This window comes from Scardinius erythrophthalmus, assembly GCF_964197995.2.
Source record: "Scardinius erythrophthalmus genome assembly, chromosome: 23".
NCBI classification, from domain to species: Eukaryota; Metazoa; Chordata; class Actinopteri; order Cypriniformes; family Leuciscidae; genus Scardinius; species Scardinius erythrophthalmus.
Genome location: NC_138243.1, coordinates 25,852,226 through 25,875,661, shown reverse-complemented (window position 1 = coordinate 25,875,661; position 23,436 = coordinate 25,852,226). Strand labels below are relative to the sequence as shown.

At 37.0% G+C, this 23,436-nt stretch overlaps 1 protein-coding gene across 1 annotated transcript; it reads right to left on the bottom strand.

The window, feature by feature from the left end:
• Positions 1–1,138: 1,138 nt before the first annotated feature.
• Positions 1,139–22,402, bottom strand: ggt5b (gamma-glutamyltransferase 5b). Its single transcript, XM_081354557.1, has 12 exons — positions 22,149–22,402; positions 11,966–12,093; positions 10,662–10,757; positions 8,753–8,957; positions 7,759–7,919; positions 7,489–7,635; positions 7,257–7,384; positions 6,613–6,794; positions 6,193–6,284; positions 5,988–6,100; positions 5,012–5,125; positions 1,139–4,037 (listed from the first exon to the last, which is right to left on the bottom strand). The coding sequence occupies exons 1-12, from the start codon at positions 22,313–22,315 to the stop codon at positions 3,891–3,893; spliced, it is 1,680 nt and encodes a 559-aa protein (XP_081210683.1). The 5' UTR covers positions 22,316–22,402; the 3' UTR covers positions 1,139–3,890.
• Between the last annotated feature and the right edge of the window lie 1,034 nt (positions 22,403–23,436).

Sequence of the window (23,436 nt, the reverse complement as noted above, 5' to 3'; positions counted from 1 at the left end):
TGGAGATCAGGAAGGAAAGGAAGGCTCACCTGAGCTGGTGCCATATGTTCAGGGAGAAATCGATCGTCAAGCCTGCCGCGAGCGATCTCTCCCTGAGCGCGCCGCCATGGCAACTGAAGTTTGTCGGCGGCGCGCCCCATATCAACCACCAGCTCAGCATACACGGGGCAGGATGGCTGACGAGGCTCTGGATCTAATGCATCCTCATCAGCCATTTCTTGCCCGTCCTGAAGAGCACTCTCTGCAGTACCAGTAGGAGAAACGTCTCCGTCATCCACCTGCAACACGCTCTCGTCAGTCGATGACGCATCTGAGAGGGTTTTTTTTTTTTTTTTTTTAATTTGCACAGGACGCTCCCTCGAGAGCGTCCCGTGCGTGCTCTTCACTCAGACAGAAAATGCACATTTCATGTGTGTCACCCGGCAACAAAAACCTTGGGCACGGGTCAACACATATAATGAAATTCTTACCTTAGGACTTGCCTTAAGTGTGCGCTTCATTTTCTAATTGCCGTTAATGCTTGACATTAAGACCAGACAAAACAGTCCCTGAAGACGAAAAGATGTTGTCATGTTTGCAAGGCGCCCTTTTATACTTGCAGGTCGCATGTTAATCATTCACGTTAATGATTCACGGGCTGTCGCCGGTCAATGTGATTGCCGTGATTTGATATTGATTTCAGACACCTGTCACGCCTGAGGCGTTCCCCATAGCGTCATTCTGACGTAGTGTAGAGTTCCCTTTCGAAAGGGAACTAAATTATTGCTGATTTGTGCAAGAAACAACCAAAAATGAGGGAATAATTATGATTCGTGAATCTGATTAAGCCTACACAGCACAAGAAGAGGAACGAATTCATCATCCTTCTGTTTGCCTCCAACTGCCCCACAGGTGCGTGAACGAGGATTATTTGCATGTTTTAATAATGCATATCTTCTTCCCTTCGAGGGAAAGCCGTTTGCATTCAACTCACTGTGAACACACATAAAACTGAATTTAATCACATTACATTTTGTGGACTATAACGTCTCCGTGTTCATGATTTATGCACGGTCTCATTTGAGCCTGTTCCTGGACGTCGGTCAGCGAGAAGCTTGAGCATTTTCTACGTGAATAAAAGTCAATTAAAAGAGCTATTTAAAAACATTGAACGATTTATTTTTGACGTATCAAGCAAAAAGATGTAAAATGCACTTAAATGCGATTCAGTTAGGCTATATTATGTCATGGCCTACTCTGTAGTGTGCCGCTGGTGCATCATGGGACATGTTATTGAATATCCATCAACTTCCATCTCTGAATAGGTCCAATAAACAAAATTAAAATAGTATAAAATACATAGTAAATATTTATGATTGGAGTTCAACAAATATATGCTACTAAAACATTAAAATATGTTTATAAAAAATGTATGGAAAATATAAAAGAGCATATGAAAACTAGAACATTCACAGGAAATAAAACAATAAATGCAATTTATGCAATTGCAGTGCACATTCACATTTCGATTCTCTTAAAAAACAGTTTCCCCGACATTAATAACAACCTTAAAAACAGAGTAACAGATTCAGTAAATTATATATGTGTAGGCTATTTAGAAACATTTACCTCAAGTTAATAGCTATTAGCTCTCAGAGGAAACAGTACTGAATAAGTGCTTCTTTTGTACAAAATCTGAAAAAGTTGTCACTTTCACTCGTCAATATTTCTCAGCATAGATGTATTCTGTCAGTTTCTATATAGACATACTGTATAGCTAAAAGACTTGGCTACAAAAAAGCTACTGAAGATTTCCATATTACTGGCCAGGAAAAAAAGGAAACAGTAGAAAAATCAAAGTAGATCATCACAAAACAAACAATTAATAATCAGCAAAAAGGTAAATGTAAAAGGTATCATATACAAAAATATCAAACAAATATTTTAGCCAACAGAGTCTAACAGGGATTATGTATTTTTGTAGGCCATATCCTGGAAACGAGTTGCATTTTAGCACCTCCAGTTCCATCGTCCCAAAGTCAATGGATTTTTTAAATGGGTTGTTGGTTAAATGCCTGAAATAAGGTCCGTGGTTAACACAAGCTTAAGATATTTTTCAGATTTCCAGAATAGTTGGGACATTTTGTAAAATGCAATAAAATCAAGAATCTGTGATTTGTTAATTCTCTTGAACCTTGATTTAACTGACAATGTACAAAGAAAATATTTCCAATGTTTGTTTTCACTGACCAACTTAATTTTATTTAATTGTTGCAGTTTTGCAAGGGGAATATTTGCCCAATCTTGTCTGATACAAGACATCTGCTCAACAGTCTGTGGTCGTCATTGTCCGATTCTCCTGTTCATAATGGATCATACATTTTCAATAGGAGAGAGATATGGAAATGCAAATGCAAGTTACCCATACCACTTGCACTGATGCACCCCAATACCATGACATATGTTTTCTTTTGCACCTGTCGCAGATGAAAATCTGGATAGTCCCTTTCGTCTTTGGGACTGAGAACTCTGTTCTCAGACTGAGTCTGTTTTTCCCAAAAACAAGCTGAAACATGGACTCATCAGACCAAAGCACACATTTCCACTGTGTTTTAGACCATCTGAGATGAGCTCGGGCCAGAGAACTCGCCAGCATCTCCGCATAGAACTTATGTATAGCTTTCTCCTTGCGTAACAGAGATTCCAGTTTCATTTCTTGATGCAGCGTCAGACTGTGTTCAGTGAAAACGGTTTTCCTAAGTACACCTGAGCACATTCTCTCATGATATTTGGCACAAAGTGGTGAGCCATGACCCATCTTTGCTTGCACAGACTGAGAAGCTCCTTTTACACCCAAACACGATACCCTCACCTATTACCAGTTCACCAATTTATTGTGGACTGTTTCAAAAGAGTTGGATAATCTAATTTGGGTAATCCTTTCACTTTTACTTTGCCTCTGTCCCAATTTTTTTGTAGTGTGTTGCAGCCATCATATCAAAATTGGTTTATATTTACAAAATCAAATTATGTTGTTCAGTGGAAGCATTGGAATACTCTTTTTCAGTTAAAAAAAGGTTCAAGTGAATTAACAAATCATAGATTGTAAATTGTATTGCATTTTACAAAATGTCCCAACTTTTCTGTAAATGGGGTTGTACATCAGTAATACCTCATTGTGATTTTTTTAACGCACTTACTTGTCTTGAAAAGGCGGTTGCTATAAGTGGCTAAACGGGAGTACAGAGGTTGTCGGAGTCGATAAACGTCATCACAGCGAACAGGTAAGCTCATTGTCTGCTTTTACAGCCTTTTGTGTTTATAAGTTACAGCCTTTGTGTGCTTTCAGGAAAAAATATCTTATACAAAGACTGAAAGAGTTGTTGGAAGCTTAATGGTGGAACATGGTGGTTTATAGCCAATGTTTAGCTTTTTACTTCTAAAATGAAAATACTACAAATACTACTAGTATTTGGGCTTAAAAATTCATAAAAGTTGTTGATTTGTAAAGATTGTCATGATGAACAGAATGGGTAAGAATCATAATTCTGTTTGGTCACAGAGATTATTTTCTGCAATAATCTATAAACCTATATTAAATAGTTGACTCTTGTTTGAGCGTATCCCAGTGTGGTTTCTGAGATATTACCCTTGTGTTCAACTTCCTCCACGTGACAACTAGTCCCAGTCTCCTCAATCCATACAAGACATATTCACATGCACCCAAATCTCACAGTAATTATCTTTTGTAAGAGTCCAACAAAAGTGGACACGGACGGAAACAACATACACCAGTGGACAATCACCCTGCGTTTGAATTTATGGTGAAAGGAAGCGCTGACCCTTTGCTTCCTCCCGAACCTGATGAATCACCACATCTCTAACAGCTGACGGCACAAACAGAGGCAGGGTCAGTATCCCGCCGGCCTGCCGTGCTTCCTGGCGTCAGATACGGCACTGATGCACTGTCCTTCTTTCGATATGCCATTGACCACATTGAAAAAGTGTGGGAAGTTCCCCACTTTGTGTCCTAGCGCCTCCATTGCCTTAATAAGGGACTGAGAAGAAAAGTACAATATGTTACTACTTATTGTATATTAAGTCACTTTTGATTACTGGTTACAAAACCATGATTACAATCAGTGACCGGGGGCGTTTCCAGAAGAAGTAAGAGCAATTACAATCAGTACGTCCACACTACAACATGAGATTATGGGAGTGTGATTCGTGGTGTAATCCAGGGCTTGACATTAACTTTTTTGCGCACCAGCATTTTCACATCAATACCATGAGACAAACCATAGAGATATTTTTAATATTCTCATAATTTTGCAGCAGGTATATTAGGGCTGCTATCACTTCAAGACTTGACGCATGGATCCATTATACTGTTACACATGCATTATCTTTTTCAACTGTTTACATTCACTTAAAACATAACTGACTGCGTTTACATGAATACTCGCCAAGAACGACATTTTGTCAGTTTTTTGTGTGTATTTGACTCTTTAAGCGAAATAAGCAGCAAAAAAGAGCTCAATTTAGTACTAAGAGGCGGCACAAAAATTTGCAGGAATGAGTAAAATTATGCACAATACATGTAATCCCACGCTGAAATTCAAGCCCTGTAACACCAACAATATTCATCCGGAGCAAATGAAACTAATGAGTGACAGGAGGGCAGGTTTGTATGTAAACTCGCTGTCGGAGAGATGAAAGAGAGAGAAAACTCAGCTGGTATTGTGTATCTATTCTGTGGAAAATGAGTATTGGAAGCATTTCAGATATTTCAGTATCAATATTTATTGAAATATCGACACTGCACTTAGTTTATTATTTCAGATGCCTTTTTAAAAGACTACAATTGAAAAATGTATATATATAAAAATGAACCCGCCAAAGTGGCTAATAGGAGTGCTGCGTGCGTTACACACCACTGAAATCCACCCGCATTTGGCCGGTTGGCGAGTGTGAATGTCAAGCCCTGGTGACATCATAATGTATAAGTTGTTATAAATTCCAAAGGACTTACTTTGTTGTATCCATTCTCAAAGTAGACACTATTATCGGTGCCGTCCACAAATACTATTTTAGCAGCGATAGATTCATTAAGGTTCATCCCAAACCACAAGTGGTTCATAATGGACTGAAAGAGAAAGAGAACGAGGGGATGTTCAGGTTATTTTCAACAGGATGTCTCTGCACTGCATCTATGGCATGCTGTCAGCTACCAAAGACTATCGTTTTAATGCAGCCAATTTTATAGCTCAAGTTAGCCTACGTTTTTTAGTGTTTTAACAAAAATATGATTTTAAAAGTGATGTGCACTTCTGACTTTTTTCTATGTGGAAGGATATTCAATAAAAAAAGAGGCAAAGCAAATTATTATTTTGAATTTCTTTTACACGGCAAGACCATGGACATCCAAAAAAGAAAAAAAAAAAAGAAAACAGACATTAAATATTTGGTTTTCATACAAATTTCAATAAGACAATTAAGATAGCAGCATAGTATCGACTTCCACAATAATTTTTAATGCATCCCTTAGTGCATATTTGAAATGTTATTGACTGTTAATGCATGACAATTCTATTACTCAAGTAACATTTTTACTGGAGGAATCATGTAAGTGCTTTAACAAAAATATGATTTTAAAGTCTCTTTCTGGGTGAAACAGGATATTTATCAAGAAGAGGCCAGGCAAATTATTATACTTTGATAAAAGAGTACAAATCACTTTCAGAACAATTTTTTTTCAGCTGTTACATGATAACAACATTGACAGCCAATCAGAATCTATCCTGCTTTAACGAGCTCGACCATTTATCCAAAGTGACTTACATTGGATTCAAAGTACATTTTTTAATCAGTTCTTGTTTTCCCTGGGTGTTGAACCCATGATCTTGCAATTGTTAGGGCCGTGCTCTACTGTTTTGCTCAGTTGAGGCTGTGTTGTTAACACAAATGAACATTGATAACACCGATAACTTTAAGTTTGACTAACTCACCAGGGCCATTGCTGTGGTGATCATACTTCCTCCTGATCCACCAATCACCAGAGTCTTCTGCTGGGACACGGACTGCAGGATGGCAGGAGCCATCGAGGAGGGAGGCTGTTCGCCTGGAAAGAGAGAACAAAAAAAGACAATATGGTGACACGAAATCTCAAGACAAGCAAAATGTAAGAAGATATAGTTGGTGAAGGATCTTCACCTGGTGAGATATTTTTTGCTCGGCCGCAGAAGTCAGCAAGCTCGTTGTTGAGGATGATACCGGTTTTAGGAGAGTAAACAGCTGACCCAAACCTGAAGACAGAAGATTTAAAAATATTAGATTTTATAAATAGAGGATTATTTATTATTTATATTATTAATAATATTTATTATTAATATTATAGAGATATAATATGTAAAGGTAAGATTTGCAAATGCAAAGGATTGTAAAATATCAAGGTCTTCAGTTACATTGTGTAAATATTTCTTAGTAAATGCTCAATTTAAGGGAAAATGGGAGTGTGACGCCATTTCTTTTACATATATGTTTATCCTATGTTTAGGGAAGTTGTGTTGTATTTTTCTTTTGATGTGTTTTATTTCTTTTTGGGAATTTAGATGAACTGTAAATGTGTCTCACATGTGGTTGATGGTGCTGGTGACCGACACAGCAGTGCCATCTGCTGCCATCACTGAAACATGTGTGGTGCCAGTGTGGTCGACTGATGGGGTGATGTTGTAGTAAGAGGCGTTGTGCGTGCGGTCGTCAGTGATCAGAGCCCTGATATCCTGGATGAACTTCTCATCTGTGATGTACGACATCTGCATTCACAGGGCACAAGAAAAACATGAATAAATCTCGTACAGTATAAATTGTTCCAGTTAATTCAAAATGAATTCAGTTTAGTATGATGTTTATTTTGGAGTCGTTTTTCTTTTTATGCCAGATTTGGAATTGTTTGTTAAGTTGTTAATTGAAATCAAATTCTTATCATTCTTCCTTTGAACGCATGCTTCGTTAAACATTTTAAATCAATTTCAACTGTTAATTGCTTGCATTTGTGTGGCCTTCAAAAGAAACAACATCCGGCCTTTCACAGTATTTACTCAACCCTACACAGACGTCCAGTGATATTATGCTCACTACAGCCAAAAATAGCAAATATAACTGCAGAACCTCTGATGTTGTGTAATTTTTTAATGAACGTTCCAGACAGAAAAGCATGCCATTTTGACTATAATATGAGCCTAGGCACCACAGTATTAATGAAGCAAGAGCCATACATTGGAGTTGAAGCAGGGGTCTTTGAGGTTACGCTTCTGTCCATTTGCAAACTTAACCACCTCTAGGAAGCGATGCAGAGTCAAGGTTTTCTGGTCTCCGTGGTTGGAGGTTGGAGAGAGCCCGAACTCTGAGGAGAACAAAGGGATGCTGAATATTTATAGGTGACAGCTGCTTCAGAACGGTTGGCATCGAAGCCATGGTGAAGTTTTTGTCGTCTACTACTAGACCCACCATGCATTAGTTTCAGGATAAAGCTGAGTATCGCTCCCCCTGCTGGTGGAGGAGGGAAGTACATCATATAGTCTCCTATTTGGACTGTCCTCGCATCGCTCACTCTGACCTTAAAAGTGCTCAGATCTTCTAACGATAATGTTCCATCTGCAAAAAACAAAAATTAACTGTAAACAAGCACACCTGCCCCCCCCCCCCTCCCCTGTATTTCGGAAACACTACATCTGTTATGATTACAGCGACTGCAGTTTGTATACAAACAATACTTACTTCTCGCTTGTACATCCTGTATTAAATCCTTGGCGATTTTTCCAGTGTAAAATGCATTGGCTCCTTCTTTGGCAATAGTTTCCATGGTTTCTGCAAGCCGGGGGAACTTAAGGATATCCCCTGGGCCAAAAAGTGTCTTGTTCTTGTGGCAGAACAGTTCACTAGAGAACATACAGTATACAAAGAAATGAGTTACTAAAACCAGACAGAAAACAACTCCAGAACTAAATGAAACAAACATGCTCATATGCATTCTTCAGGTAATAAGCCAACCAGTTGAAACAAAATGTGATTAAACCTGCCAAGAACATGTCTGGATCCTATTTCACCCCAAAATAATAATAATAATAATAATATATATAAATGCTCAAAAGTTTGGGGTCTGTAAGATGTGTTTTTGAAAAGTCTCTTATGCTCACTTAGGTTGCATTTATTTAATAATATTTTTACATTTTAAAATAACAGTATTATTATATTATATTTTCAAATGAGATATATGTGATAATTGATGGAGAGATGCTTCAGTCTATCTCTCCATGTGTGGAGAATTACTATGTTTATGTATTTCTTAGCCAATCAGAATCATTCATCCTGAAGTAATGACATAGCTTAGACCTTGATGAAGGGTGTAATTGCTGTGATTTTTGTGAATGTAAAACAGGGCGGCCTACGAACTCTTTGTGAGTTCTTGAAGCGGACTTCTGCCTGATGAAACTGAAAACTATCTTCAGTAAAAAGGTATTTAATAGAAAACTGGTAAGAGAATCAATGCTGCTTTTAATCATGCAGCAGAAAATAACCTCTTTAAACAACAATGTATTATATTTCCTGTGGTTTGCCTGAGGATAAGTCATAACCTACTTCTTTGACATTGATCACTCGGAATGTTCTTCAAGGTTCATCATACTTGTGCCTTTAAATAAACTATTGCATTGAGATGTCAGTCATAACAAACAGAATTGAACATTATATAGTGTTGGAGAAGATGCAGTACCAGAGTCCAGAGCTGTAAATTAGCTTCTCACTATAATTCTGCTTAATCATTTGCAAGAATCGACTGAGGAAGACTGGCATGGGGAATCCCTCTCGTGCAAGCTTGATGGAGGGCTCGAACAGTTTGGCCCAAGGAAGCTTTCCATACAACTGATGAGCCTGTTCATAGCCACGGATTTCTCCTGGTACGCCTATCCAGTGACTTCCTGTGAGGAGCATGGACAAATAAAATATAAAATAGTCAGGAATTTCCAGCATTCTTTAAACTACATTTCAAAAATCAGAGTCAGTATTTAAGGACGCATACATTAGTCCTGTAGCAGATCTAGGCAGGTGGAGCTGGGGGAGGTGGAGGGTTTACTAGGGACTAGCTTACAGCAAACACTGAACCAGACTATTTAAATGTTGAGAAAGCAATCTCATTGGCTGCAGGATCAGCAGAGCCAATCAGCTTGTGCCATAAGTAATGAATGCATGCGGATTGCATGTAATGGACTGTGCCCTAGAGTTTCATGACTGAACCATTTATAATGTAACAAAAGATTTTTGAACTTTCTAATCATCAAAGTCAAAATTATCATCAAAAATATCATGGTTTAAAACAAAAAGCACAACTGTTTTTAACATTGATAATAACAAAGAAATGTTTCTTGAGCAGCAAATCAGCATATTAGAATGATTTCTGAAGCATCATGTGACTGGAGTAATGATGCTGAAAGGAATAAATTACATTTTAAAACAGACTCAAATAGAAAACAATTATTTAAATTTTTAATTATAATAATAAATAAATACAGCCTTGGTGAGCATAAGAGTCTTCTTTCAAAAACATTAACCTATCCCAAACTTTTAAATGGTAGAATACAGTATGTGACACTTAAAAAAAAAACACACACATTTAAACTTGATTAATTAAACTCTTTCTGGAAACCTAAACGATGCATGTCCAAGCAAAATTTGTGGCCAAAGTTCAAAGAAGTTTCGCGTAGGTGTCAGGGTGTTGCTTAACTATTAGTTACCAAAGTTTAATATTAGGGTTAGGCATCCATTTCCCCAACCCTGAGTGTGAGCAATAAGGAAAGACACATTTCAAGACTTACTGTTAGTGAAACTGGTCTGAAACTACAGCCAAATCAGATTATTTCCAGCTTTAATTTCAGTGTAGTTTCGTTCTTTTACATCAATGCCTTTGGGAAATAAACTAATCTGTTTTTTTGGAACAAAATTACAGAAATACAATAATAAAAAGAGTTGCACACTATGCATGAACGAGTGTGTGAACATTTAGACAACTACACATTATTCGTCAACAGTTGAATCTAACTTTTGAGTAATTCTGGGTAAATATATTAGTCACTATAATCAGTTTATTAGGCCTTTTAACTGTTCAGGAAGTGCACATAGAAAATGAAACAAGCAAAACAAGTCCACTTAAGTACACATTCTCTCCAAGACAAAATTCCCCTCACCCGCACACAATGTCCCAATGAACTTTTTTTTTATCTTCAACATACTCATATGTTATTTTACACAAGATAAGATCTAATACAACAAGTAAAACATATGAATGATATGTTTATGAAACCCAACAATTCCATATAAAGTTGTGTCATCGGTTACTAAAACCAACTAAAATTTCCTTCTTCTGTGAATCATAAATGGATAAGTCAGGCAGAATATCTGAGCTTGGATGGAAAGTGGATAGCGAATTTATACAGCCAAACTCCAAAAAAGACAACAAAAAAGCACCATTGTTTTAATGGAAGAAAGAAAATAATGTGGCTTTGGAATAACATTAGATTGAATACATGATGTATATACTGTAATGAGTAAATTATGGGTGAACTTTAACTCTAAATGAAAGGCTAATGTGGAATGCTTTACCCTGCTTCCATGTAGTAGAGCTTTACCTGTTTCAAATGTAGGTATTTTCGAACACTTATTCAGCAAATCCGCTCTGACATTTTTTGGGACCGTTTCTCTTGAGCTGATGATTTTCACTTTGCCTTGAAAAAAAACAGAGGGGTGTTTAAACTGGTGGGCTTATGCATATTTATTTTCAAAATGGTAGTATCAAGCCTTGTTATTTACGCCATGTGTACTTTTCTTTGTCTCTCGTAAGAACACTTTTTAACTAACAGGTCATCTGGTCTTTAACTGGACGTTTTGAACCTAATGGGAACGTTAGCAAAACGTTCTTAGAACATATTTTGGTTACACTTTATTTCGATGCTTCACTTTATACTTTTTATTAAATATAAGTAACTTTGCAACTATGTCAACTAACTCTCAGTAGAGTATTAGTAAACACTAGAAGACTGGTAGTAGACTGTTAGGTTAGGGTTCGAGAAAGTAGAATAAGTTGACATGTATTGTTGCAAAGTTACTTATAGTCAGTAGAATGTCTGTTGGGAAAGCATCAAAATAAAGTGTTAGCACATATTAAAGCAACACTATGGAACTTTTCCTCTGCGGTCCCCCTACAGGCTGGAAGCGGAATTGTCCATTACCGCTGTCGTAAATCATTTAGCCTACCGCAGCCTACTGTCGCACGCACACCCACTGTTTATCCAGCACCGGCTTTGGAATGAACGATGTCCACAGACAAGGTAGAGTATGATGCATGATGCATTGTAACGCTTGCCGTAAAGCAAGTCAAATTTGTAGTTTTCTTATGTCTCATTAGAACTACAGAAACGCGACCCGATCTGGCAGTTTTACACAGTGTGGTAATAGCAGATAAAGGACTGCAAAGTGGAGGCGTAAGTGCCTTTCACCCTGTTACGACTTGATGAACCACTGAAGTGATTTTGGAAACATTATTTTACGGTAAAAAATGTTACATAGTGTTGCTTTAAGACAGTTTACTAATACTCTAATGAGAGTTGGTTGACATGTACAGAAGTTGCAAAGTTACTTTGGTTAGTCTAGCGTCTAAAGTGGACCATCGAAATAAAGTGTTACCAATTTTTTTGTTAGCTGGGAAATCGGCTCAAAACACATACAAGTCTAGACCAAAACATAATTCCTGCTGGATTATGCTGGATTTTTTAACAAAAAGTCTAGCTTTCCATTGAACTTATCCATCAGCCATGCCGATGATGTTGTATGACTCCTTATGATACAATTTTTACAGCAAAGGCCAAAACAAACATAACTATAATACTCCAATTTACTTGACAGTGCTTTTCACAATACATAAACAAGGAGATACCTGTTTTGTCCATGATGGTAAAGATGGCCCCTCCACCCAATCCCATGCTCTGTGGGTTGACCAGTCCAGTGCAGAGCAGCGCTGCGATGGCTGCGTCCACCGCTGAGCCCCCCTGTAGCAGCATGTCCCTGTGAACACAAGACATGTCTCATCATCACTTAGCACTTTTTTTTTATTTGGAGGTTAAATAGGAGTCAGTTATGTCTCAGTCGGTTATGTATTAAGTGAACATAAACAGTTGAGAAAGTAATCAGATTTGTATCATATTGGATACGTGCATTAGCCTAATACAATAAAAACGGCTGTCTATGTCATTTATTATTGTTAATCGAACAACAAAACACACCTTTAAAAGGTACACTGTGTAGTTTTTTTAAATATTTTATTAGCTAAAATCAATGGCTTTATTCATAAATATACCCTCATTGGTGTAAAATTACCTCTGCCAATGATCTGACTTATCCTCGTAAGCGAATAATTTCTTATCTTTATTTACATTGGACGGGTAAGTCCAAGGAGCCTTCCACGTCGTTCCGCCATTTTGAAAAACTATAATAGCGGAGAGGGACAAAAAGCACTAGCCTACCTCAACCACTGATCTATATAGACCCCTTTTGCGCCTACGTCACGGCGCTAGCTGGAGGCAAAACAAACGGAAAACTGGAGGCGGTTAATACAAACCAGCACAGATTCGGCTACATAATAAGGAGCTTAAATTATTATTTTTATTATTAAAAGTCATCTTGTTGTGTTCTTGGGTGCAAGAATCAATGAAAAATAAGTATACTGTATCTGGAATTTTTATTTCTAGAAAATATTCATATCATTAAAATTGCACCGTAGTGTCACTCTTTACATTGTCGTCTTGGCGCTGGCTAGGCAGAACTGCGGATTGAACCACACAAGTCTTTACATGACCATTCAGCACATAGTTATATTATTATAGGCATCTAAATATATTTATATGTCCTCAGTTTCTCTTTACCCTCAGTTTCTCTATCGGGTAGGTGTAGAAGTCAGGCCACTCAACCGGAGGTAGCGTTAACATTAATCCTGTCAGTTCGTCCATTGACTGAGCGTGTACGGTCATCTGGTTCCGTCCGTTAAAATTAACTTTTGCAAATAACAATCGGCATCCTGGATAGTGAGTGACCTTGCACATTAAGACAAAATCGGATTTTCTCCAGTCATTGTTAAAAAACAAGCTAACAAAACTTGCAAACTAACGTTAGTGAAGCGGCCAGAGGGATCTTTCTGCCTCCAGCTAAGCTCCGCCCACACAAATACGTCACCGTGTTTACCAACTGTAAAAGGGTCTATAATGCAGGGGGGCAATCATTCTGAAAAAATTGAAGCTTCCCCGGGCGCCGCCATTGATTAGCAGACTATCACCTGCCTTTAGCATTCCATTGACTCCCATTCATTTTGGCGTCACTTTGACAGCGAATAACTTTATCTGAGGCGTTTAAAGACTAAATTTTTCCATTATTTATTTCTAAAGAAACACGAAAATGTATAAAAGGCTCCATTACCTTGTATCTTACGTTATGGCCCCATAGAAGCAGTTTTTGTAAAAATAGGCTAACGATTGCGTCATAACCACGCGACTCTCTGTCGCACAGTAGAGAAATTACCGTATGGACAGGAGGAGAAGCTTGCGTGCAATTGGGGGGACGTGGAGGCAAAATGACTAAGTAATTAATCAGAATACATAGCAAAAGTTGCTCCTGCTCCTAGCTCATGGACACCTCCTACTCACACTCTCCGTCTCTGCGAGTTTCGGAAGGGAATGATTCAGATTTCTCACAGCTACTAGAAGACAGACAGGTTGCTCACATCACATCTACGTCGTCAAGCTCAGTTTGAGTCTGCGCAGTACGCTCGACCATCAGGAGGTGAGAGCTTCTAATTGACTTCACTTTTCTCCGTTGAATCCAATGGGGTCGCTGTGTCCATTTCTTTTACTGTCTATGATATAATGACCTCAACGCGTTTCCACAACGCGTTTTCGTTCAGAGCCAGCATCACGTGACTGAAACCAGCTGAAACGGACAAGGAGATCAGAGGCGCTTGTCACTGCCCCAGCAAATTTGAAAGGCTGCATTGCGTGGTACTTCATAATGCAGGATCATACTTATGCCGAAAAAAAGCAAAGAATTGAATTTAAAAGGAATCGTGACCGGCGAATTAAAAAAACGAGGGTAAATATCGGGATAGCTTTTCCCATGTGGAAAGAGCTAATGAAGGAGAAAGACTTTGAAAGGGACGCTTTCAGTTTGAAGATGCCTGCTTTCTTCTCGACAGGTACGATGTTACGATCTAAATTACAAACTTTTTTCATTGCTTGGTTGTGTAATTCATTATATAGGCATCATAACAGTAGAACATGTCTAGTTAAACTCGATGAAGTGCTATTGGAAGACATGTTGTCATAGCTTCTTGGTACATAACGGCTACCGTAGTTGCAACACGCATTTGAAAAATCGAGGCGCTAGAGAGCACTATTCGTTTGAATGCAAAATACAATGGGAAAAATTTCTACACAGTGTACCTTTCACAAAGCAAGGTTATTTTCATAAACGAAAACTAAGACTAAAACTATTGGTCAAAAAACATGCTCGTAAACTGAAATAAAATAGAAATTTCAACATAAATGAAAAACTAAACTAAAACTAAACGAAACTAACAACAGTTACTGAAAAACTAACTGAAAAAATAATAATTAGCAAAAATAAATAAATTTTTCAATGCATAGTTTCAGTGTATGACCGTTGCGCTCGAGTCTCGCGTCTTTTGCAGCATCGCGTGCACGACTTCCGTTCCTTCTTTTTTCCGTTTTTCAAAGCAAAACCGCTTTCTGTGTGAACTAGCCCTAAGCAGAAATGGCCAAATAGCCTAACTATTTCCATCATGTCTAGATCTTATGCAAATACAGCTGTAAGATAACCATCTCATGTGAAACTAGCCAAGATATAGGCCTACCACACATATCAGACAAGATACCACACTGAGCAGAACACGGAAAAAACAAATAGCATGTCTATAGCCCAGAAGTAGAAGTACATTTGTCAGAGTAGAAGTATAGCCTACTAAATGTCTGGTCTGAATAGAACATTTGAATATGAGTATAATTATGAGTATATGATTTTAAACGATGCAATAGACAAAAAGCATAAATGGATCAATACAAGAATAATGTTTGAAAGGATTAGCCTAGAAATAACCTTAAAGAATAATCATAATAATCATACGCATATCTTTTTCATTTTCTTATACACCACGTTTAACAAGATTTAATTTTTAATATGAATGAGTATGAATGAATAATTCTTTACTTTTTAGTTGCATTTGTTTGGTTCTTTGTTCATCCTCAAACAATTATTTTATTTTTATTATTAAGAGGTTTTCACAAGAGTTAACTGTAAACTGCAAACATTAAACTTTGCTGAAATTAAATGTCTTTAACTGGAAGTGTTTTGTTAACTGTTAAACTATAATTACTAAAACTGAAACTGAATATATAAAAACTAAATAGAAATAATTTTTTTGCTGATCCCAAAATATTATACACAAAACAATAACAAATGATGCAATGATGTCATCTTCACCTCCACAGCCAATGGAAAGCAATCCGACAGGACTCCAACGTAACTTCAGGACTCAGACTGGACGTTTTTATCATGCTTATAAGCCGCAGTCAGCCGCTGCCGCTCCTTTTGTTTTGTTGTTTATGTTTTTTTTTTTACTATTAAAGTTATGTTTAATGCCTCCTTCTTCCCTGAACTTTGTTACAGTAATGTTTGATCACTCAAATTCACATTACTTTAGTTCATTCTAGAAACAGCTGCAAATATGAATGACTTGTGTTGTGTTGCTATAGTAAATGGAATGCAATTAATTTGAAAATATACTGTATGATGGAGAAAATGCTGTATTACTGAGGCTAGCATTGTCTCTGAGGCATGGTGGTAAATCAGGAAAACAAGAGATTCAACAAATAAAAATAACCATTTTGAGCTATATAACAATTAGTTTTCTGTCAAAAATTGTATCCAAACAGCTGCTCATCTGCCTAATAAAACACATCAAGCGTAGCGCCAGTTCTGGCCGGTCACGTTAGTCAAGCTCGCATCAGCTGACTCTCAGCTGATCCACGTCTACCTATAGGAATACAACGCCCATCAATATATAAGGCTTGTTCGACTTCATGCAGCTCTGCGCAGACCGATCGGCGGCTGACTTGAAGCAGTGCATGCTGGTTAGAAATTTTGTCCGACTTGATCCAGCGCCGACGCCACGTGACTGTGACATATGCCATCAAAGTACCGCGAGACCGATTCGAGAGTAGCTGGAGAACTCAGCCAGCGCAGCTTCTCAAGAGCAGCTGCAGGAGCTCTGATGACGACACAGCTGTTCCACGATTGGCCAGATCCATTGCATGACAACGATCACATGTGTTGCGTGTTTATTCAAACACCTTTAGTTCCTCTAAAGCGCACAAATCAGTTTTTTATAACAGTAAACACTCTTTTCATGTAGTTGCGATGTTATATTGTGTCATGTTTATCAAAATAAAACTGATTAAAAAACGTAGACTCCACTTCATTGATAGTAGCTTATGTTGAAGGTTGAACTTTATTCTTGTTCAAACAGACGCTGTGTGAAGAAGCAGTAGCCTACATAAAGTATTGAATGAAAATGTCTCTGAAACATTATTTGGCAAATATTGCATTTATTTCACTTCAGCTGTGGTAAAGAATGCAAACACCACGTGAGCGGTCACTACGGGAACCAGAAAGTGTCCGACTTCACATTTCCGTTTGCAGCTCCTCCCCGCCTGCACGCGGCTACTCTCGCCGATCGGGTGCATCCAGCCGCAGCCGATGTCGAACACACCTATAAGCTCTTCAGTATTATCAGCTGCTATCGCGTTTCTCAGGAGCGAATTACCCTCCTCCCTCCCCAGCTCCTCCTCTCATCAGTCAGGATTTGGCATTCTGATTCCCTTTGAATCAGACTAAATTCTCAAATTATGTTGTACAATAAAATCTTGAATTAATGATATCTGCAATACATTCATGTTGGTTCTGTTCTGTTTATCCTAAGGGGGGTTCTCGCTGCTCTCCTGCTCTTATCCATGCTAGGATATCCATTCTTGCCCAGAACAGAACCATACCGCCAATCCAAACTGTATGCTAATTCTCAATCGTCTTTAATGATAATGGTCTTGAGAGAAATCATAATATTAAAAAGTCTTCGCGGAAATTGAGGGTAACACGGATATGACGTCATTGACAGGCGACGCAATGACGCGGGATGTTACACTGTTTAAAATGGCTGATTTCTCTGAAAATTCAGGATTTAAACATTGTGGGAAACATTTGGGATAATGTACATAAGGCAACAAAATTTAATCAAATTTTTTTGGGATTTTTTTTTATTTAATCCAAAAATCTTATATATTGTTACTTTAAAAACTCAATGCTTCTGGGAATATGACACATTCACAAGCACATTTCCTGCAGAGACTGTATATTACCGTTTCTTTATGTGTTCATGTTAGTATGAAAAATGAGAATCTTGAGGCAAGTCTGAGCCAGAGTAGAAGTGATACCCGAGAGCTCAATGAACCTTGAGAGTTCCAGCCTTCACATACACGCACCAAAAACGAGCACAATCTGGCAGAATTCAGAAAATACTTTTTTTTTCTAAACGAGTGTTAGCACTCTCTTGTGTTTCAAGCACATATATGGGTCAAACTGGTTGTGTCTCTGCATGCAGCAGTGACTTTTAAGGATAATAGGGCAATACGCCACAAAGGATGATCTCTGATGTCTGATTTCACAGGATTGACCCGATTAAAGGAAATGTGAGATCTTTCAGAGGCGATGATGATAAAAAAAAAAAAAAGTCAAACATCTGAAACATAAGAGCACTTCTTATTAGAGTACCGGTCTTTATATCACGTAAGTGATATGACTTTGACCATCAATCACATAATGATGCATCACTCATATTCACGATAATAGTCCTTGAAAGCATATTATCAGATTGTCATGGTATGTACATGAAGTCAACAATTCTGTCAAGACGGAAACTATTCAGTGTTTGCCGTTAAATTTGAGGGTAGATATTAAAGATAAGATCAGAGTTACAGTGTAAAGCTGTAATGTTATCCAGCTACTATTACAATACAAAAGTCAAGAAAGGGAATTTTCTTTTTAATATTTCAACTGTCTGTCCTAGACAGGAAAGGGAACAAATAGAGATCAAATTTCACTCCTACAAGTGCTCGCTCCAAGCCTGTTATGGTCTGAACAAGCAGCGCCTCTACCATCTCCACTCCTCAAATCTCCAACTGATCTGCATCACAACTTTCAAGAAGACTAACCTCTTCCACAAGTAAAAAAAAAAAAAAAAAAGTTTTTTCAATTTTTCCTCATCATTTCACCTCTGCTCTAGCTTGTTTCCTAATATATTTTTTCAAGATCTTTTTTTAAAATTCTTATCTGTTTGGTAACAATCATCATGAAATCAAATTTGACAATTATTTTTTATATATATATATATTGCAGAATTTATTATTAATGATTTATACGTTTTATTTTTAAATTCATATGTCGTCGTAATCTTTAATCCAAATATCTTCCCCACCCACAGTGACTTCTCTTCTCTGATGATGTGTTTACTGGCTAGAGTGCGGGACAACCTGTCACTTACAAGACATCACAGCAATCACAATGATCCAAGCATCCTAACAATTTCCAAAATCAAGTCCCGCCCTGATGTTTGTCTTGTTCGAGAAGCCGTTTGACTTTGATATACATCATAGGGAAGAAAATACTATTGCAACTTTCATATATATTTGTTCTTACATTAGTTACAGGACAACATAGATCTATAAACAATAATAATTAACAGTCATTAGCAAAAACCAAATATACAGTACAGGTCAAAAGTTTGGACACATTACTATTTTTAGTGTTTTTGAAAGAAGTTTCTTCTGCTCATCAAGCCTGCATTTATTTGATCAAAAATACAGAAAAAATGAAATATTGTGATATATTATTACAATTTAAAATAATTGGTTTTCAATTTATTATACTTTAAATTATCATTTATTTCTGTGATGCAAAGCTGAATTTTCAGGATCATTACTCCAGTCGTCACATGATCCTTTAGAAATCATTCTAATATGATGATTCATTATCAAAGTTGGAAACAGTTCTGCTGCTTAATATTTTTTCATAACCTGTGATACTTTTTTAGGATAGGCTACTTTGATGAATAAAAAGAAAAAAAAAAGAAGCACATTTTTTAAAAATAGAAACAATAACAACAATACACACTACTGGTCAGTAATTTGGGGTCAGTATTTTTTTCTTTCTTTTTTCGAAATAAATCAATACTTTTATTCAGCAAGGATGTGTTAAAGTGATAGTAAAGAAGATTTATATTATTAGAATTTTTTTATATTCTAAGATAGGTTCTTTTTAACCTTTTATTCATCAGAACTGTAGGTCCCACAGAACAGCAGAACTGTTTCCAACGCTCATAATAAATCAGAATATTAGAATGATTTCTAAAGGATCATGTGATAGACTGGATGTCACATGTGACACTGAAGACTGGAGTAATGATGCTGAAAATTCAGCTTTGCATCACAGGAATAAATTATTTTTTAAAGTATATTCAAATAGAAAACTATTATTTTAAGTTGTAATAATATTTCACAGTATTACTGTTTTTTTTCCTGTATTTTTGATCAAATAAACGCAGCCTTGATAAGCATAAGAGACTTCTTTCAAAAATATAAAAAAATCGTAATGTTTCCAAACTTTTGACCTGTACTGTGTATATATATATATATATATATATATATATATATATATATATATATATATATATATATATATATATATATATATACACACACACACACACACAACATAAAACAATCAATAAAGTTGAAGAAATAATACTTGAATCCAACCAGCAGCGGGACTTAAAGAATTTTCTTCATGTTTTCATATATATAAAGTCTGAAGCCATTGCTTCTAAGCAAGCTGTCCATCTTTTTGGAAATGAGGCCTGTTCAAACCTACTGTACTGTAAATCACTCTGGATAAATCTGCCTGTTAAATGCATAAATGTAAAACCTTTCCTGAGTCTCATGCTTCCCAAATGCTTCTCCTGAAAAAAGCTTCAAGTAGGCCTATAACCCGTTTCAGAAGATCTCAACAATGTCTCAAATTGTGCTCCTAACAAGTCCTTGAAAGCATATTTTGCTCAAATATTTAATCAAATTCATTAGGATAAACATCTGAAAGTTCATACTTAAATCAAGTAACATATAGCACTTTACACAATACAGATTGTTTTAAAGTAGCTTTACAGTTATAAACAGTCAAATAACGTTTCAATGATGCAAACAGAATTCAATTCTGCTGTAAAGCAGTTCCAAAAAAGACAATAGTAAACAGTCATTGTTCAGTTGAAACAAGTTCAGCGTTAATTCAGTTTGGTTATGTGTAAAGTTAATCAATTATGTAATGAGTTAAATTCAGTTATAAAACAGCTCTGGAGAAAACAGTGATGTCATCATCCAGCTCAGTTCAATTCTCATCCAATAGTGTCAGTGCAGTCAACCTAATAATAGAACTAAGCAAGACAAAAGACGACAGTGGCAAGGAACTCCATCAGAATAGAGAAGGAAAAAAAATGATAGAAACAAAGCTCAGTCAAAAATTCGATTCATTTGAGACTTGAAATTGTAAAATGTAGTAACTGTTTAAGAAAATAGGTAAATAAAAAGAGTATAATGAAACATCTACATATATTTCTGACTCAAGGGCCATTGAACATATTGGCAAAGCAAGTAAAAAACCTTGGCAGGGTCTAAATGAGCCAGAAAAATGTTTTTACTTGAGCCCTGCAGGGGTTGAACACACAATACATAGCTTTCACTAAGACATCAAAGACTCTGCTTGCCTTATGTAATCTGCATAATAATCATGCCAGACAGACAAAAACTCAGTCCCTTTTATTTGAGGCAAGTGAGACAAACTATTAGATAGCAATGTGTCAGACTGAAGTGACTGGGTAACGGCTGTGAAGACACAATTTTCTTTACTTCTTTCACAGTCAGACGTTGTCTTGTTTGAAAAAAGTGTGAATTCGAGTTCCAAGCGTCACATGCCATTAATCCAAAAGAGGACAAATGCCTCCTCAACCCAGGATTTGCCTGGCAACTGTAACTAACTCCTCTCTGTATCCTTTTAGAGTAGGTTAAAGCGTGACCCCAGGTTAAATACGAAAGTCAAGTTCTTTGAAATGCAGTCATAAAATACTTCACACATCGAAACAAGGAAACACAATGTACGTTTGGCACAAAATGCAGGAAACGTGGACGGAGGACAGAAAATGAGGCAATATAGGGCATTGTGCAGCTGGTTGATCCAGTTCTGACTGGCAGGAGTTTGGTCTGTTTGTCGGTTTGATCAGTGCTCAGGAAAAAAAAAGAAAGATCTTGGACATGGTTTCCTTCATCATCAATCAGGGTTTAAGTGGTTGCAGAAATATTTCAAACAGACAGCATCCGAGATCAATTGACAAGATCGCATTTACACAATTGTCTGGACAGACCCATTCTAATTCAAATATAGAATAATGGTGGTCAATTTTTCAATTAAATATTTATATAATTCACAAACACACACACACACACACACACACACACACACACACACACACACACACACATATATATATATATATACACAGAAGATATGCTCTAGTTGTGAAGGAGGTAAATGGTATTGATTGTAATTGTATGCATATATAGCTATATAAGATATTTAAATCAAAATGTTTGTTCCAAGTATCTAAACTCAAGTGTGTGTCCAACCACTAGTAGACTTGCAAGATTGCATTATCTAATCTCTTAAACTGATTATCTCTCTTGCATTGTTCGTGTGGATCACTGTTTGAAATACTTACAGCATGTGGTTTCCTATTAACCATATTTAGAACAAAGGGAAAGGTGTCAACAGCATATTATAGCTTAACTTTCTACTACCTGACATGCACTGGAGCTGTACTGTATTTAAGCGAGTCAATTATGTATTATTAAAATATTTTCAATGCTGAAAGGTTCAGATCTCATAAGCATCATATGTCTTACCTTCCGATATCGGAGCACATGAGAGAGTCCGCAGCAACAGCAGCGTTTGTGAAGGTGCATCTCTTACTCTGTTTGGTTGCTAAAATTATGCAAATGCAGATAATTGCAACAGAGCACACTAAAGCGAGTACGCACAGGCAGCAGCGTCTCGACTGAGATTTGGCCATAGTTCGAGCAGCGCGTGATCAGCAGACAGCAGGTAGAATGAAGCGCTCGCGCTGCTCACTCACTTTACTTTTACTGCTGGGGGCGGAGAAGAGTCTCGCGACTTTGCAAAGGCTGTTCAAGTTTATAAACTTACTTGAGAGATTACAGTAACTGTATTGTGAGATGTGAGAGAAGAACACGATTACATCCGGAGGAATCAAAATTAAAACAAGCCAGTAGAGACGTGTTACCATTACGTGATTGCCGCTGCACCTTGCGGCTATAAAACCTCGATAACCAAAATACGGTGTAAAAAAACACGTTCAATAGGCCTACATGTTCACATTCATTGTTTAATAATTCAGATAACAAAAAACTATTCTCCCGCCAACTAATATTGTTCTTTGGTGGTTGCCAAATGTGGCGAATGTGCGGTCACTTATACGTGCATTTATCGTTGTTTACGACTTCAGTCGCGTTTATCCATTTAGAATTTTGAATCGGAACTACACATTTTATTACATATATAGTAGGCTGTATTAGATAGCCTAATTAAAACTAAAATTTAGTTGTAAACAGACACAGCCCACATAGCAAAATTTGTCTGGCCCACCTCTGGGCCTCATCCTTGCTTCAATTCTGGCCCAGTTCTGGCTGGGTCCCCGGCCCAAAACTGGCGCAATACACTGAAAACGGACTCAAACAACTTCCTCTGACCCAGATGTGGCCCAAGCACTGTAAAATGACTCTCATTTATTGATATGGCCCAGGTCTGGCCCAGGCACTGTAAGACAGATCTGGCTGAGAGTCGGCTGGGTCCCCGGGCCACATGTGGCCCAGAAACTGGCAGTGAAACACAAATTCAACCATTTAAAAAGATTAAGGGTTTTTATTATAAAATTAACAAATAAACTTTAACATAAGCATGTATTAACAATGAACAAATACACTATTAACATTTATTTACAACACAATTTTTAAACTACAAAATAATAAGTAAATTATATTTACTGTATACGATTAAAAGAAAAACATCACTCTTTCACACACAAACTATCTTTCACTCTCTTTAACACTAAATAAATTCCTTTTGCAAATGTCAAGTCACCATTAAATATATAGCGCTATATACAGTAATGAC

Coding starts and splice junctions, on each gene's coding strand:
- ggt5b (XM_081354557.1), bottom strand. CDS start 22,315: ATGGCCAAATCTCAGTCGAGACGCTGCTGCCTGTGCGTACTCGCTTTA. Junction 8,958..10,661: donor AATACCTACATTTGAAACAG/GTAAAGCTCTAC, acceptor TGCTCCTCACAG/GAAGTCACTGGATAGGCGTA. Junction 6,795..7,256: donor ACCCCTGCTTCAACTCCAAT/GTATGGCTCTTG, acceptor CTGTGAATGCAG/ATGTCGTACATCACAGATGA.